Source organism: Podarcis cretensis (genome assembly GCF_951804945.1).
Source record: "Podarcis cretensis genome assembly, chromosome: 13".
Lineage (NCBI taxonomy): Eukaryota > Metazoa > Chordata > Lepidosauria > Squamata > Lacertidae > Podarcis > Podarcis cretensis.
The window spans coordinates 54,814,247-54,830,403 of record NC_137182.1 but is presented as its reverse complement, the minus strand read 5'-3'; the positions used below and the strand labels follow the sequence as shown (position 1 = coordinate 54,830,403).

At 50.8% G+C, this 16,157-nt stretch overlaps 2 protein-coding genes across 2 annotated transcripts in view; one reads left to right on the top strand and one right to left on the bottom strand.

Annotated features, from left to right (window-relative positions):
- Positions 1-1,865, top strand: part of EPHB4 (EPH receptor B4) — a 57,115-nt gene extending 55,250 nt beyond the window's left edge. The window contains exon 16 of the mRNA XM_079951772.1: positions 73-1,865. Coding sequence (XP_079807898.1) covers positions 73-184 — 112 coding nt within the window. The 3' untranslated portion in view covers positions 185-1,865. The remainder of the gene's footprint in view (positions 1-72) is intronic.
- A 5,633-nt stretch (positions 1,866-7,498) lies between these two features.
- Positions 7,499-15,891, bottom strand: LOC307202339 (C-type natriuretic peptide-like). Its single transcript, XM_079952236.1, has 3 exons — positions 15,511-15,891; positions 14,996-15,279; positions 7,499-8,214 (listed from the first exon to the last, which is right to left on the bottom strand). The coding sequence occupies exons 1-2, from the start codon at positions 15,583-15,585 to the stop codon at positions 14,998-15,000; spliced, it is 357 nt and encodes a 118-aa protein (XP_079808362.1). The 5' UTR covers positions 15,586-15,891; the 3' UTR covers positions 7,499-8,214; positions 14,996-14,997.
- Between the last annotated feature and the right edge of the window lie 266 nt (positions 15,892-16,157).

The window sequence follows — 16,157 nt, the reverse complement described above, 5'->3', positions numbered from 1 at the left end:
TAGATGACCGCATGGGGTCCCTTCCAACTGTGGTGACTCCTCTCTCCTCCTCTCTTGGCTTTCCCTCTCCAGAGACCTCCTCCGGATCGGCGTGACGTTGGCCGGACATCAGAAGAAGATCTTGTCCAGCATTCAGAACATGCGTGTTCAGAGCAAATCTGGCTCCTCTTTGGGACCCTACTAACCACAGAGGAAGGAAACGGTCCAAAATTATTGCGTTTTGACCGCTCTTCCCCCTCCTCAATCAAACGGTGACGATTGTGGCTTCTTGACTTGGGACCTCAGCTGCCTCCCTCCTTCCTGCTCGTCTCGCTTATTTTTCACTTATTTTTCAGTTTCGGAACAGTGTATTCCGTGGGGAATAATTCGGATTTCTCTCTCCCCCACCGCGTATCCTCTCATCCTTTGGCACGGAAAGGGATGGAATGATAATTTAACTGTTCAGGCGCGATGGGGATAGTCCTTTTTTGCCAGTCGAGTCGCCACGAACGGCCGCTCCTGGGTCGAGAAGTCGCTTTCGGTACCCGCCGGGCCGCTTTTCAAGATGGCCGACCGCAGCGCCAACAAAGATGGCCGCCAAATCCCCAGCGTCTTCCGTCCCTGCCGTTCCGTGGGCCTCGGCGCCTTCGCGTGACCTTCCGTGGCTCCGAAACTTCTGAACGTTGGAAAAGCCAAAGATGGCCTCCTGCCGGCCAAGTTTCCCAGACCGCGGTTCGCGCCGCAAAATGGCCGCCCTCCCGCTGTCTTCTGGAGCGGCTGGCCTGTTTGTTGGAGGTTGCAAGGTGGCCGCCTGGTTGGGAAGAATGAGGTGGCCACTGAGGGAAATGAAATTCCTTTGCCACCTGGCCTTCAAGATGGCCACCCCCTTCTGCTTGGTGGCAACGTTTTCAAAATGGAGGCTGTTGGATCCCTGTCTTTCTGCCATTTTGGGGTGTGTTTTAAAAACTTTGGCTCACCATGGTGCTGTCCTGTATGGAGGATTTGTGTGGGATGATCACCAGAAGCCTTATACAATTTGTCGTCCGTCCTTTTGGGGTGATGGGGAGGGTGGCCGCCCGTTGTCTACCGATTTTTGGAAATGGGGAGCCTTACTTGAATCTAAATGGACATAATCCATTATAATAAAGGGACGGGGGTCAAGGTTTCTGCACACTTTGACGTGCAGCCCCTGACTCTCCATGTCCCGAAAGCCAAAGAGGGACTGCGATTGGCATGCCGCGGGCAGTGCCGCATTCGCCAGAGTGCAACTTGTCGCCACATCCACGCAAAGCTGGAGGGAAATGGCAGCTGTGTAGTGATGTCATCAGGAGCAGGAGTGATGTCATCTCTGCCCGCTGAATCTATGAGCTTTCAAGGACGCACATGCCACAGAGAAGGGTTAAACCGCCGCGTTGAAATAACCATATGACAATCAGAAGACTCTGCACTTTCTGATGATGTCACTGTGATGATGTCACAGGAGGGGAAAGTGAAGTTTTTGCTCTGGGATGTCTCAAACTGCCTTTTTATGGCTTTCGCCACTTGAAACCAATAATACCCTGGGGACTGTTAGGGATGTCCCGGGCACTGGACTGTGATGTCATCGTGGTGCGAGAGCAAGACCGTTCTCTCTGTGACGTCATCTCCGTGTGACTGCAGGTGTTGGGAGAACTGGCGGCCGACACCAAAGCTGGCGGAAGGAGATGTTTGGTTTCGCTCTCTTAATGACATCGAAACAAAGTGCCTCCAGATAAAATGTGGGTGCTGAGAGGTGATGTCACGGGAACAGGCCTGTGATGTCGTTACAAAGCGCTTCTCCTTTTGTATCATTTTGTTAACCTTCATATTGAAGGTGGTGATTTTCCTTTTTATTAAAAAAACAAAAAGTATATGAAACCGAGGGGAATATTACTGCCTGGGTTGGGTGTGTGTGTGTGTGTGTGGAGTGGAACGGCGGACAGAAATTGTCGGGGGGGGGGGGCAAAATCTGATGCTGCAATTATACCCCCTTCTCCCTTATTTTCTGGAACAGAAAGAGTCAAAGGTTCCACCGCCCAGCGTCCCAGGGATGCCAAATTTAAAGCATTGGGTTCCAGATTCCACAGCAGTTGGGATTTCCGTTCCCACGTCTACCTAGAATCGCAAACTTTCTTTTTGTCTCCCAGCAGGAAGTGTGGCTATTTATCCTCCACAAAATTGTCTTAATCCAGGCATAGGCAAACTCGGCCCTCCAGATGTTTTGGGATTACAACCCCCATCATCCCTAGCTAACAGGACCGGTGGTCAGGGATGATGGGAGTTGTAGTCCCAAAACATCTGGAGGGCCGAGTTTGCCTATGCCTGGTCTAGACCTCTTTTGGCAGCTAAGACAGGCTGGCAAGGCATTAAAAGCCCTTCGCAGTCTGCCCAGGTTACGGGGCTGGATCCGCTCCTCAACCCTCGTTATGATCGTCAGAAAGAGAAAAGTCTCATCCCAAGCCACCCCATGGAAGCGACACATTATTAGTTCTGGTTTGGGGCGTTGGGAGTCCACAGGGCACCAGGTTGGGGAAGACTGGCTAAATCGAACTGCCATATGGAAGGGCAGTCTATCTGAATATCTGCTGGAACCTAGGAAGAGCCTGCCTTTCACAGTGGCCAAGCAGAGTTATATAGGGATTTTTGTTGTTGATTCGTTTAGTCGTGTCCGCCTCTTTGTGACCCTCTGGACCAGAGCACGCCAGGCACTCCTGTCTTCCACTGCCTCCCGCAGTTTGGTCAAACTCATGCTGGTCGCTTCGAGAACACTGTCCCACCATTTCGTCCTCTGTCGTCCCCTTCTCCTTGTGCCCTCCATCTTTCGCAACATCAGGGTCTTTTCCAGGGAGTCTTCTCTTCTCATGAGGTGGCCAAAGTCTTGGAGCCTCAGCTTCAGGATCTGTCCTTCCAGTGAGCACTCAGGGCTGATTTCCTTCAGAATGGAGAGGTTTGATCTTCTTGCAGTCCATGGGACTCTCAAGAGTCTCCTCCAGCACCAGAATTCAAAAGCATCCATTCTTCGGCGATCAGCCTTCTTTATGATCCAGCTCTCACTTCCATACATCACTACTGGGAAAACCAGAGCTTTTACTATACGGACCTTTGTTGGCAAGGTGGTGTCTCTGCTTTTTAAGATGCTGTCTATGTTTGTCATTGCTTTTCTCCCAAGAAGCAGGCATCTTTTAATTTCGTGGCTGCTGTCACCATCTGCAGTGATCATGAAGCCCAAGGAAGTAAAATCTCTCACTCACTCTATATAGAGATATATATTCTTATTTGATTTCTATACTGCCCTTCACCCCGGCACCACAGGATGGAGTATAATCTGAAAACACAAAAATAATACATAAGGAAATACCACAAGCGGGATCCGAGTGCGAGAGTGGCCGTCTCCCCTTCGGTAGTTTCCGGCAATTGGTACTCTAAAGCATTGTTACCTCTGACCGTGGAGCCATCGCTAGGCCTCTCTTCCTGCGTGGATTTGTCTAGACCTCTTCTAAAGCCATCTAGGCCAGTGGCCGTCGCTGCCTCCTGTATCAGGGAGTTCCATAGGTTAACTGCACCCGGCGTAGCTACGTTTGGGGAGCTAGCGGGAGAGAGGGCTGTTGCCTTCAGAAACGGCTCGTGGGCTTTCCAGGGACAGCGGTTGCTGTGCCGGATGAGGCCCGTTTGGTCAAATCCACCTTAACAGGAAGAACTTTGACCGTAAGAGCCGTTCGACGGTGGAATGGTCTTGGGGAGGTTTGTGGGCTCTCCTTCCTCGGAGGTTTTTAAGCAGATGGCCATCTGTCATGGATGCTATAATAATAATAATAATAATAATAATAATAATAATAATAATAATTTATTTATACCCCGCCCATCTGGCTGAGTTTCCCCAGCCACTCTGGGCGGCTCCCAATCAAGTGTTAAAAACAGTACAGCGTTAAATATTAAAAACTTCCCTGAACAGGGCTGCCTTAAGATGTCTTCTGAATGTCAGGTAGTTGTTTATCCCTTTGACATCTGATGGGAGGGCGTTCCACATGGTGGGCGCCACCACCGAGAAGGCCCTGTGCCTGGTTCCCTGTAGCCTCACTTCTCGCAATGAGGGAACTGCCAGAGGGCCCTCAGAGCTGGACCTCAGTGTCCGGGCTGGACGATGGAGGTGGAGATGCTCCTTCAGGTATACATGACAGAGGCCATTTAGGACTTTAAAGGTCAGCACCAACACTTTGAATTGTGCTCGAAAACGTACTGAGAGCCAATGCAGATCTCTCAGAACCGGTGTTATGTGGTCTCGGCGGCCGCTCCCAGTCCCCAGTCTGGCTGCCGCATTCTGGATTAATTGCGGTTTCCGGGTCACCTTCAAAGGTAGCCCCACACAGAGCGCATGGCAGTAGTCCAAGCGGGAGATAACCAGAGCAGGCACCACTCTGGCGAGACAGACTGCGGGCAGGGAGGGTCTTAGCCTAGGAGTTGAGATTGCGGCTTTGCGCGGGGTTGGTCTAGATGACCCTCAGGGACCCCTCCAGCTCCACGATTTTTGGAACTCTCCATCCAAGCTGGACCCAGAGTTCCTGGATCCTTTGCACCGCTCCGGAGCGGGAGAGAGAGCAAGTAAAGGAAAAGGGAGAACGTTCCACACCCAAAAATAGCAGGAAGCATGGAAGGAAACTGACTGGGCAGAAATCCACCGAGAAGACTCCTTTTTTCCAGGGAAGGGAAGCCACAGGTCAGATTCCTTGTGCAGAGACACAATGGGGAAGAGGAAGGGGGTTAATGGCTCTCTCGATTTATCGGCGTTCCGCGGGCCAAGCCCATGTTGATCCCATGCAGCTGGCTCCCACTCGGACCTAAAGTGCTTTTTGGGGGGACTGGTGTGTGTGTGTGTGTGTGTGTGTGTTTGTGTGTGTCCCGGAAGCCCAACCCAAGAGGGAGGCAGATCTGAAATGTGGCAGAGACGTGAGGATCGTGCAAATTCGGGAACTCCCGACTCCAAAGGCGGCCACATTCTTTCTGGAAGATTCAGTCCAGAGGGACCCTTTAAAAATAATATTGGAAGGTTTTAGCGTCCACTAAGGCCTGTGCCTGCAGCCCAACCCAGTTTAAGCCAGAATGTGCATGGTTTTGAAAACCTTGCACCCGGGTTTTCTGTCTTTTTTTGCTCGGATTGGTAGCACAGGTTACCAGCAGGTTCACAAAACTGCAGTTCCCAGAAGTCTCTTAAATGGGGGTGAGGAGCAATAACAATGAGACTTTAAGGCAGGGGCCAGCAAATTTGTTCAGCAGGGGGCCGGTCCACTGTCCCTCAGACCTTGTGGGGGGGGGGCAGATGATATTTTTTGTGGGGGGATGAACGAATTCCTATGCCCCACAAATAACCCAGAGATGCATTTTAAATAAAAGGACACATTCTACTCATGTAAAAAACACGATTTAGAAGGCGATTGGGCCGAATTTGGCCGCCGGGCCTTTGTTGGCCTACCCACGCTTTAAGGCAGTGATCCGCTATCCGGTTACCCTAGATGCAAACCCCACTGAACTTAAGCATTTGCTTCCGAGTAATTTCAGGGACACGGGTGGCGCTGTGGTCTAAACCACAGAGCCTAGGATTTGCCAATCAGAAGGTCGGCGGTTCGAATCCCCGCAATGACGGGGTGAGCTCCCGTCACTCAGTCCCAGCTCCTGCCAACCTAGCAGTTTGAAAGCACGTCAGAGTGCAAGTAGATAAATAGGTACCGCTCTGGCGGGAAGGTAAACGGCGTTTCCGTGCGCTGCTCTGGTTCAACAGAAGCGGCTTAGTCATGCTGGCCACATGACCCGGAAGATGGATGCCGGCTCCCTCGGCCAGTAAAGCGAGATGAGCACCGCAACCCCAGAGTCTGCCACGACTGGACCTAATGGTCAGGGGTCCCTTTACCTTTACCTAATTTCAGACAGTAGAGCACAAGAATCTCAGGGTTGTGGATTCAAGCTCCACATTGGGTGAGATTCCTGCATTGCAGCGGGTTCGGCATGGATGACCCTCCGGGACCCTACCACATGTCTACGATTTGCCGGCGTCTAGGACAACACGGCCAAGCGCTTCCCGCTTATAATTTAATTCCAATCCTTACGATAACTTGCAAGGCAGGCGCAGGGACCGTGTCTGGCTCTGCAGATGTTGTGGATTTATGGTATCCTAGAATTGTGGCATTGGAAGAGAGCAAATTGGCATCTAGTCCAATCTCTCGCAGTGCAGGAATGAGAGCTACCGGTCGCATTTCTGTTATGCTTTCCCTTCAAATTAATCCCTAAGTGGAACTTCCTGGGATCATCCAGTTGGCTCTGGCAATTATGACTATTTTGCAAATTATGACTATTTTGGCAATTATGACATTTTGCAAAGACTCCCGGTTCTTCCCAAAGGCCCACGCAGAATGCAGCTGCCACAAAAACCGGTCCACCCAGTGCGAATTTTTCCTGGGTTTGATACGGTTCCCCTTGCTGAGCAGAAGTGGCTGTGTTGTGCACAGGGCTCCTTTCACACTTGCAGTTTGTGGTAACCTTCAAACTCCTCTCTGAAGCGTTTTGCAAAGAGGCAGCTGCGCAGAGAGGTGTGCTGTCGTTTTCCCTTTTCTACTGTCCTAGGAAAAACAAACGCAACCCTCCACAAACACAGGTCGAGAGAAGCGAGGCCACAGGTTTCGCAGAGGAACAGCGACCCTGTGTGGCCTTGCTGAGCAGTGCCGCCCCTGGAAATCTGTGAACCTTTGTGGAAAGTAAAGGTAAAGGGACCCCTGACCATTAGGTCCAATCGTGGACGACTCTGGGGTTGCGGCGCTCATCTCGCTTTATTGGCCGAGGGAGCCGGCGTACAGCTTCCAAGTCATGTGGCCAGCAGGACTAAGCCGCTTCTGGCGAACCACAGCAGCGCACGGAAACGCCGTTTCCCTTCCCGCCGGAGTGGTACCTATTTATCTACTTGCACTTGACGTGCTTTTGAACTGCTAGGTGGGCAGGAGCAGGGACCGAGCAACGGGAGCTCACTCCGTCACGGGGATTCGAACTGCTGACCTTCTGATCGGCAAGTCCTAGGCTCTGTGGTTAAACCCACAGCGCCACCTGCGTCCCGTGTGGAAAGTGCTTGCCATTAATACATGTTCGCTGGAGACCTTAACCCAGGGGTCAGCAAGCTTTTTCAGCAGGGGGCCGGTCCACTGTCCCTCAAACCTTGTGGGGGGCCGAATGAACTAATTCCTATGCCCCACGAATAACCCAGAGATGCATTTTAAATAAAAGCACACATTCTACTCATGTAAAAACACGCTGATTCCTTGACCGTCCGTGGGCTGGATTGAGAAGGCGATTGGGCCGGATCCGGCCCCCGGGCCTTAGTTTGCCTACCCATGCCTTAACCTATCATGCCATGGCTTAATTTGCAGTCGGGGCTCTCAGGTCTCAGATCCAGAAATCTGTTTCTCACGCCAGCCTCCCGTCTCTGAAACACTACTTCCAAGGCTGTGTGTACGTATTCTGACCCCCTGCAGGCCAGATGGGAAATCCGTAAGCAGGATTGGGGCACAAGAGCCATTATTGCGATTTCCAGCAGAGCGTAGCCAACATGGATCGCAGCCCTCGATAGTCCTCTCCTGCTCCTGGTTTGCCCCATCCTCTTTTAAAGCCATTCAAGATGGAAGCCATCACTGATTCCTGTGGCAGGGAGTTCCGCAGGTGAACTGAAGAAGGACTTTCTGCTACCTGCCCTGACAGTGAGCGCTGACTTGCAAAAAAAAAACATTTGTTAGCTCTGCCTCCTGATCCTAGAGCTGCCTTGGCTCACCAAGCGGCAAAGACAACATGCTCCTTACACGTAGAGAGGCGTCCTTTTCCGCTACCCAAATCGAAAATTTGGGAGCCGACCTTTGCACGGCGCGACGTTCCACAAACCCGGATGAATTTTGCAGCGAGGTTGGGTGGGGTGGGGTGGGGGAGTCAAACAGAAACAATTTTATTTTTGCAAAAATTTAAGACAGGTTCCAATCGGTTACAAATGGTCCACACATTGAGACGCTTGGTGTTTGGAGTAAGTCCGTGGGGGTCAGGGTAGTGGAGGGGCTTTTCTCTTTTTTGGTCTGAAGTGGGGCAGATAGCCCGGAGGGGCAGGCGCGGCGATTTATTTGCAAGCACCCGGAGGGCGCTTTTGTCTGTGCAGAGTCTTTCGGCCCCTGGGGGGCTTCGTCAGAGGGGTGGCGCCTGCAAGAGAAGAGGCAGAATGAGGACATTCTGGCTTGAGAGCAGTACATGTGAAAAGGATCTAGGAGTCTTGGTTGACCACAAACTTGACATGAGCCAACAGTGTGACGCGGCAGCTAAAAAAGCCAATGCAATTCTGGGCTGCATCAATAGGAGTATAGCATCTAGATCAAGGGAAGTAATAGTGCCACTGTATTCTGCTCTGGTCAGACCTCACCTGGAGTACTGTGTCCAGTTCTGGGCACCACAGTTCAAGAAGGACACGGACAAACTGGAACGTGTCCAGAGGAGGGCAACCAAAATGGTCCAAGGCCTGGAAACGATGCCTTATGAGGAACGGCTAAGGGAGCTGGGCATGTTTAGCCTGGAGAAGAGGAGGTTAAGGGGTGATACGATAGCCATGTTGAAATATATAAAAGGATGTCACATAGAGGAGGGAGAAAGGTTGTTTTCTGCTGCTCCAGAGAAGCGGACACGGAGCAATGGTTCCAAACTACAAGAAAGAAGATTCCACCTAAACATTAGGAAGAACTTCCTGACAGTAAGAGCTGTTTGACAGTGGAATTTGCTGCCCAGGAGTGTGGTGGAGTCTCCTTCTTTGGAGGTCTTTAAGCAGAGGCTTGACAACCATATGTCAGGAGTGCTCTGATGGTGTTTCCTGCTTGGCAGGGGGTTGGACTCGATGGCCCTTGGGGTCTCTTCCAACTCTAGGATTCTATGATTCTATGACATCAGAAGAGGCTTGCTGGGTCAAGGCAATTGTGGCCTATCTTGGCCAAAACACAAATACCAAATTACACGCAGGGATAACTATAGACACGGAATTTTCTTAACAAACAATAAAACATAAATTGGTCTTCACACTAAAGACCCAACCTCCCATCTATTCCATATTTCGATTTCATATTATTGCTAATACAGTGGTACCTCGGGTTACATATGCTTCAGGTTACATACACTTCAGGTTACAGACTCCGCTAACCCAGAAATAGTGCTTCAGGTTAAGAACTTTGCTTCAGGATAAGAACAGAAATTGTGCTCCTGTGGTGCGGCAGCAGCAGGAGGCCCCATTAGCTAAAGTGGTGCTTCAGGTTAAGGACAGTTTCAGGTTAAGTACGGACCTCCAGAACAAATTAAGTACTTAACCCGAGGTACCACTGTACACACTTTTATTGTAATTAAACTTTTTCTTAATATATCTTAATTCTTATATCTGTCTTGCAACTATTACTGAAGTTCCTCGAATGCTGCAACAGAGTTTGAACTACTATATTTATATTTCAGATATTCTCTGAAAACCTCCCGTTTTGAAGCAAATTCCTGGTTTGATTTATTCTTTATTTTTTCCGATAGACCGCCAAATTCGGCATATTCTGTCAGCTTTTGGATCCTGGTTCTCGCAGTGCCCAACCAGGTGGCCCAAAGCCAAACCCGCAAGCAGATCCGAGTGCGAGAGCAGCTCTTCCCCCACTCCCTGATTTCCACCAACTGGTATTCAGAAGCATTACGTCATGGTTAGTAGCAGTGGCGTAGCGTGGGGGTGCAGGGGGGGCCGGCCGCACCGGGCGCAACATCTGGGGGGGGGGCGCGCTCGCCGCCTCCGGAGTCGCCGAAGAGCCTCGGGCGCAGGCTGTAGCAGAGCCCCATGTCTCGCGGAACCGACGAGCTGTGCGCGCGTCCGGGCTGAAGGCGTCCGGCAGGCAGTGGCTCTCAGCGCTCACCGCGGTCCCCGCGCATCAGGGCCACGGAGGGCGCGCCAGGCAGCCCCTCCTCACAGCCCCGCCGCTGCTGCTGCAGCTGCTGGGCCATGTTGCATTTTCCTCGCCTCTCTGCTCTCCTCCTCCTCCGGGCAAGCGGCGTTGTTTGGGCGGCAGCGCCAGCGGCAACTCGCCTCAGATCACCTGACACGGACTCGCCACTGCCGCCGTGGCTACCTTACCGTAAATACCCCAGCCCAGGCAGCTGCAAGAAGAAGCTGGCAGCGGTGGCAGGTTAGGGGTTAGGGGCGCAAATTACTTGCCTTGCCCCGGGTTAGGGGGTGCAAATTACTTGCCTTGCCCCGGGTGCTGACAACCCACGCTACGCTGCTGGTTAGTAGCCATCAATAGCCCTCTCTGTAAATCTACCCATTGCTCTGCCTTTGACCTTGAAGGCATGGCTAGTAGCCAACTGCAACCCTCTCCTCCAAGAATTTGCCCAGTTCTCTTATAAAGCCGCCTGTGGCAGGGAGTTCCACAGTTTAACAGCAGGTCTGCTGCTTCTGGCCATGGAAAGAGCATATAGCAGCTATTGATGATGATGATGATAATCATTTATTATTTATACCCCGCCCATCTGGCTGGGTTTCCCCAGCCACTCTGGGTGGCTTCCAACGGAATATTAAAATACAATAACCTATTAAACATTAAAAGATTCCCTAAAGAGGGCTGCCTTCAGATGTCTTCTAAAAGTCTGGTAGTTGTTCTTCTCTTTGACATCTGGTGGGAGGGAGTTCCACAGGGCGGGCGCCACCACCAAGAAGGCCCTCTGCCTGGTTCGCTGCAACCTCACTTCTCGCAGGGAGGGAACCGCCAGAAGGCCCTCGGAGCTGGACCTCAGCGTCCAGGCAGAACGATGGGGGTGGAGATGCTCCTTCAGGTCTACTGGGCCTTTGAGGCCATTTAAGGCTTTCAAGGTCAGCACCAACACTTTGAATTGTGCTTGGAAACGTACTGGGAGCCAGTGTAGGTCTTTCAGGACCGGTGTTATATGGTCTCGGTGGCCGCTCCCAGTCACCCAATCTAGCTGCTTTATTCTGGATAGCCTCCTCCTCAATGGATTTGTTGAATTTTTATGAACTACCCAACGTGGTGGCACTCAGTACAGCTTGCGGGAGCGAATCCCGTCTTTTAAATCACATGCCTGATCCAACAGGGCTCTTCTCAGGCATTTATTTATCCCTACTCTGTTTCCTGCTCTTTAACCAGCAACTGGTTAATAATAATAATAATAATAATAATAATAATAATAATAATAAATATTTTTATTTATATTCCGCCCTCCCCAGCCAGAGCTAGGCTCAGGGCGGTTAACGCCAGTAAAATTACAATAAAAACATAATAGGGGGGAAAGGGAAAAAACCCAATTTAAAATACTGGGTTAAAATACAATTTAAAATGCAGCCTCATATTAATAGTAGCCCATAGATCAAAACCATAAGGGGAGGGAAACATAAGGGTCAGACTGAGCCCAAACCAAAGGCCAGGCGGAACAGCTCTGTCTTGCCGGCCCTGTGGAAAAATGTCAACTCCCGCAGTAAGAGGGCCTCTCCTCTTATTTCCTGCGCAGGAATCTTTGGCGTTTCGGAAGGCCAAATTTACAAGGTCTTTGCAGAGAATTCCTGAAACGATCCAGAGTTGGGGGGTGAGGTGGCCAAGTTTGCCAAGGATCCCAAACCGTTCATGAAAAAGGGATTGCAAAGGGCTCCGAACCGAGCGAATGGACGAGAGTAAAGAGATGCAGATTTCAAATTTAGGCTTGTGGGGTGAACCAGGAACGAGACCTTGGGAGTCCTAGTGGATAGCTCTTTTAAGATGTCAATCCAGTGTGCAGCAGCTGTGAAAAATGTGAATTCTATGCTAGCAAAGGAGCTGAAAACAGCTGCCGCCATAATTTTTAGCCTTACCAAAATTGACATACATCTGGAAAGTTCTGTCCACCTATGATCCTCCTTCGGAGACTTGAGCCTCCGTTCCTGAACCTCAGACCCCTGCCTTTTCCCTGGCAAGTTCCCATTGCCAAACCCTTGTATTTGCGGCACTGCCTCTCCTTAAGGTCCATGAATAATAATAGCTTAAAGGTCCCGGGCCCTAAGGAAGTCAGATTATCCTCCACCAGGACCAGGGCCTTCTCAGTGATGGCTCCGACCTGGTGGAATGCTCTGTCCCATGAGACCAGGGCCCTGCAGGATTTAACCTCCTTCCGTCGGGCCTGTAAGACAGAGCTATTCCGCCTGGCCTTTAATTTGAATTCAGCCTGATCTTTCATTTCCCTTCCCTTCCCTTTTTATGAAGATTACCTGCTCTGAGACCCCACAGCTAATTCTCCCCTGGCCTCCTCGCTGGCCCAAGTAGGACCAATGCAGCCAGCTAGCCCTCATGCTTATTTCCCCTAAATTGATTTTTGAATTTTATTGTTATTCATGTTTTTATACTGTATTTTATGCTGCTTTTATAATTAAGTGTTTTAAATTTGCTGTTAGCCGCCCTGAGCCCGGTTTTTGAACTGGGAAGGGTGGGGTATAAATAAAATTTATTATTATTATTATTATTATTATTGAGTCATATTGTTGGATGGGACCCCAAGGGTCATCCAGTCCACCCCCCTGTGTTGCAGCTAAAGGCAAAGATTGACTGCGGATGGGAGATCCGAAGGCAGGAGTGGCCCCAGGTGTGCCACCTGCCACACACGCATCCTGATGAATCAACTTCCTGAATTGGATGGGGACAAGCAACAGTTGTCGAAAAGGAAGTGCATATTTTGTAAGTGACATGGTTAATGTAAGGAACCCACAGCCTCAAACTCTCCAGGCGTTAAAAGGGCATTTGACAAATTTATGGAGGAGGAGGGGGGGCATGGGGTGGGGAAAGGGTATTTGTCGGCTGTCCAGAGACAAATAAGGGGATGAGGGTGGCGCTGTGGGTTAAACCACAGAGCCTAGGACTTGCCGATCAGAAGGTCGGTGGTTCGAATCCCCGCGACGGGGTGAGCTCCCGTTGCTCAATCCCTGCTCCTGCCAACTTAGCAGTTCAAAAGCATGTCATGTGCAAGTAGATAAATAGGAAGGTAAACGGCGTTTCCGTGCACTGCTCTGGTTCGCCAGAAGCGGCTTAGTCCTGCTGGCCACATGACCCGGAAGCTGTACGCCGGCTCCCTCGGCCAGTAAAGCGAGATGAGCGCCACAACCCCAGAGTCGGCCACGACTGGACCTAATAGTTCAAGGTCCCTTTACCTTTACCAGAGACAAATAATTCTGTTTGTCGGCTGTCCAGAGACATGGTCAGCCATAGGATTCTGTTTAAAGCATATTTAATCGCTACAATTCAAACACAACACGTAGGAATAAGCCAATCAAAGTTCATAGGAACAACGTAACAGAGTTGGTAGCGAGGACCATCAAGCCGTCTGTTCAAAACAGATATCTAAGGACAGTCTCACGTTAGTTCCAACAGAAGATGTCTCAAAAGCTTCCAAAATAAAGTCTCAATTGTCTTCCAAAAGTTTCAACGGAAGACATCTCAAAAACCTCAAAAGGACAGTGTCTCTGGAATGATGCCACTGTTTCGTAATAGTCTTCATCAGTCTCCACCACTCTGTTACATTGTACATATGAACTTTCATTGGCTTATTCCTATACAGTGGTACCTCGGGTTGCATACGCTTCAGGTTACAGACTCTGCTAACCCAGAAATAGTACCTCGGATGAAGAACTTTGCTTCAGGATGAGAACAGAAATTGTGCAGCGGCAGCAGGAGGCCCCATTAGCTAAAGTGGTGCTTCAGGTTAAGAACAGTTTCAGGTTAAGAACGGACCTCTGGAACGAATTAAGTTCTTAACCACTGCAGTTTGAATGATATCATCATTCTATTATATATTCTCTACTAATTGTTAGCCTACGTGTTGTGCTCGTATTGTTGTGATTGGTTCTTAAAGCATATCTAAAACACATTCCACTCCCCAATGCAAGAATCCTGGGAACAAGAAGAAGAAGAAGAGTTTGGATTTGATATCCTGCTTTATCACTACCCGAAGGAGTCTCAAAGCGGCTAACATTCTCCTTTCCCTTCCCCCCCCCCCAACAAACACTCTGTGTGGTGAGTGGGGCTGAGAGACTTCAGAGAAGTGTGACTGGCCCAAGGTCACCCAGCAGCTGCATGTGGAGGAGCGGGGAATCGAACCCGGTTCACCAGATTACGAGTCTTATGGCTCTTAACCACTACACCACGCTGGGAGCTGTAATTTGTTAGGGGTGCTGGGAGTTGTAGCTTGCGAGGGGCAAAGCTACCGATCCCAGGATTATTTGGAGCAGCGGTTCTCACCCTGTGGGTCCCCAGATGTTGTTGGACTACAACTCCCATCACCTCTAGCTAGCAAGGCCAGAGCTCAGGGATGATGGGAGTTGTAGTCCAACAACATCTGGGAACCCACAGGTTGAGAACCACTGATTTGGAAGAAGGAATGTGCTTCGCTTGGGCCGGATTCCTGCTTTGCAGTGGGTTGTACTAGATGACCCTCTGGTCCCTTCTCACTCAATAATTCCATGATTCTGTGCCTGGATTCCATGAGCACTTGGAATCGATCCAAACGGGATCCTTCTGTTCTTCCAATGCCTCCTGGTTGCCCACGGAAGGCTCAGCATATCTTGCTGCTTTGAACATGATCAGCGCAGAATAATAATAATAATAATAATAATAATAATAATAATAATAATATACCCTGCCCATCTGGCTGGGTTTCCCCAGCCACTGTGGGCAGCTTCCAACAGAATATTAAAATACAATCGTCTATTAAACATTAAAAGCTTCCCTAAACAGGGCTGCCTTCAGATGTCTTCGAAAAGTCTGGTAGTTGTTTTTCTCTTTGACATCTGGTGGACAACCTCACAGGGACTAGTGACTTGAGTAGGCATGTTAACCCCAGTCCAGCACCTGGAGGTGGCGAGAGAGGGGGCTTCTGAGATGCAGACCCTGCCCATTCCCTCTCCCCAACCCCCTTTCCTCAGCGACTCCACGCCCAGGCTTACCATTAGCACCCAAGGCCGCTGAGGGTCCCGATCCGGTCCAGCTTGATGCCAAAGCACCCTTGCTGGGCCATCTTCTTGGCTCGCCCCCGGAACTTTTTCTGGGTGCTCACAAAGTCTTTCAGGAAGTGGATAAAGGCGCGCTCCCCTGAGGAGGGGGCTGGGGGGCCGGGGGCATCGTGGAGGGGGTGCTGGCCGCGTAAGATCTGGGAGAGCGGCGGCGGATGGCCCCCTTCATTGGCTGACAGCAAGGCGGCCAAGTCTTCCCCAAGTATCTCCAGCAAGGACTGAAGAGGGAAGGAAACAGGAGAAATTTAGCCCCCCCAAAAAAACACTCACCCCATAAGCAGGTCGCTGTGCCCCACTCCCAAAATTCTTACCCACCAGCAATTCAATGTGCTATATTATATTGCTGCAAAAAAAATTGGTGCATTGGAATGCTTTCGAAGATGTGGGGTCTTCAACAGAGAAGTGGGGTTTGAGACAGAAGTGGGGTGCTCCTGGGGTCCTCTACTTACCTGGGTTGAGTGGACAGGGGTCTGGGAGGCCAGGGGCAGGAGGAAGAGGAAGAGGGAGGCAGGCAAGACCTTCATCCTTCTCCCCAAAACAAGCCAGCAAGTTTCTCCTTTGGGATGTCGGACGGGTGGGCTGCCTTGACCCCCCAGGGGCGAGCGGAAGGATGGCTTGGGAGCGTCTGGCCTGCCTGTCTCCCCGTTGACATTCTTATAGGGGTGTTCGGACCACCCACCCTATCTCCCCAGGCAACAGGGGCCACCCCCTGCTGGCAAGGCCAAGGGAGCCAGGGGGGTGTCTTCCTGGGACGGGGACTGGAGGGGCGCTTTTGTCCCCCAGTGAAAGGCATGTGTTGCCCAGGGGACGGGTTACGGGAAGGGGGGGGGGTGGAGAAAGGGCAGTGAGTGGGAGCTGGCTGGGGAAGGAAGGAAGGAAGGAAGGAAGGAAGGAAGGAAGGAAGGAAGGAAGGAAGGAAAGGCGGCCTGGATGGGTAGAGAAGCAGCAAGGGAGGAAAAGGGTTAGAATCATGGAAGGGTCGAAGGCACCCCAGAGGTCATCCAGCCCAACCCCCCGTGAGACAGGGTTGTCTGGAAACACAGAAGAGGAAGTAAACCCCATAACAGGAAAACACAAGAAATTTATTGGATAGTAA

Bases quoted from the DNA above. Each gene is read 5' to 3' on its own strand.
- LOC307202339 (XM_079952236.1), bottom strand. From the start codon at position 15,585: ATGAAGGTCTTGCCTGCCTCCCTCTTCCTCTTCCTCCTGCCCCTGGCC. The intron at 15,280-15,510 runs GTAAGTAGAGGA...TTCCCTCTTCAG, and splicing joins CCCCTGTCCACTCAACCCAG to TCCTTGCTGGAGATACTTGG.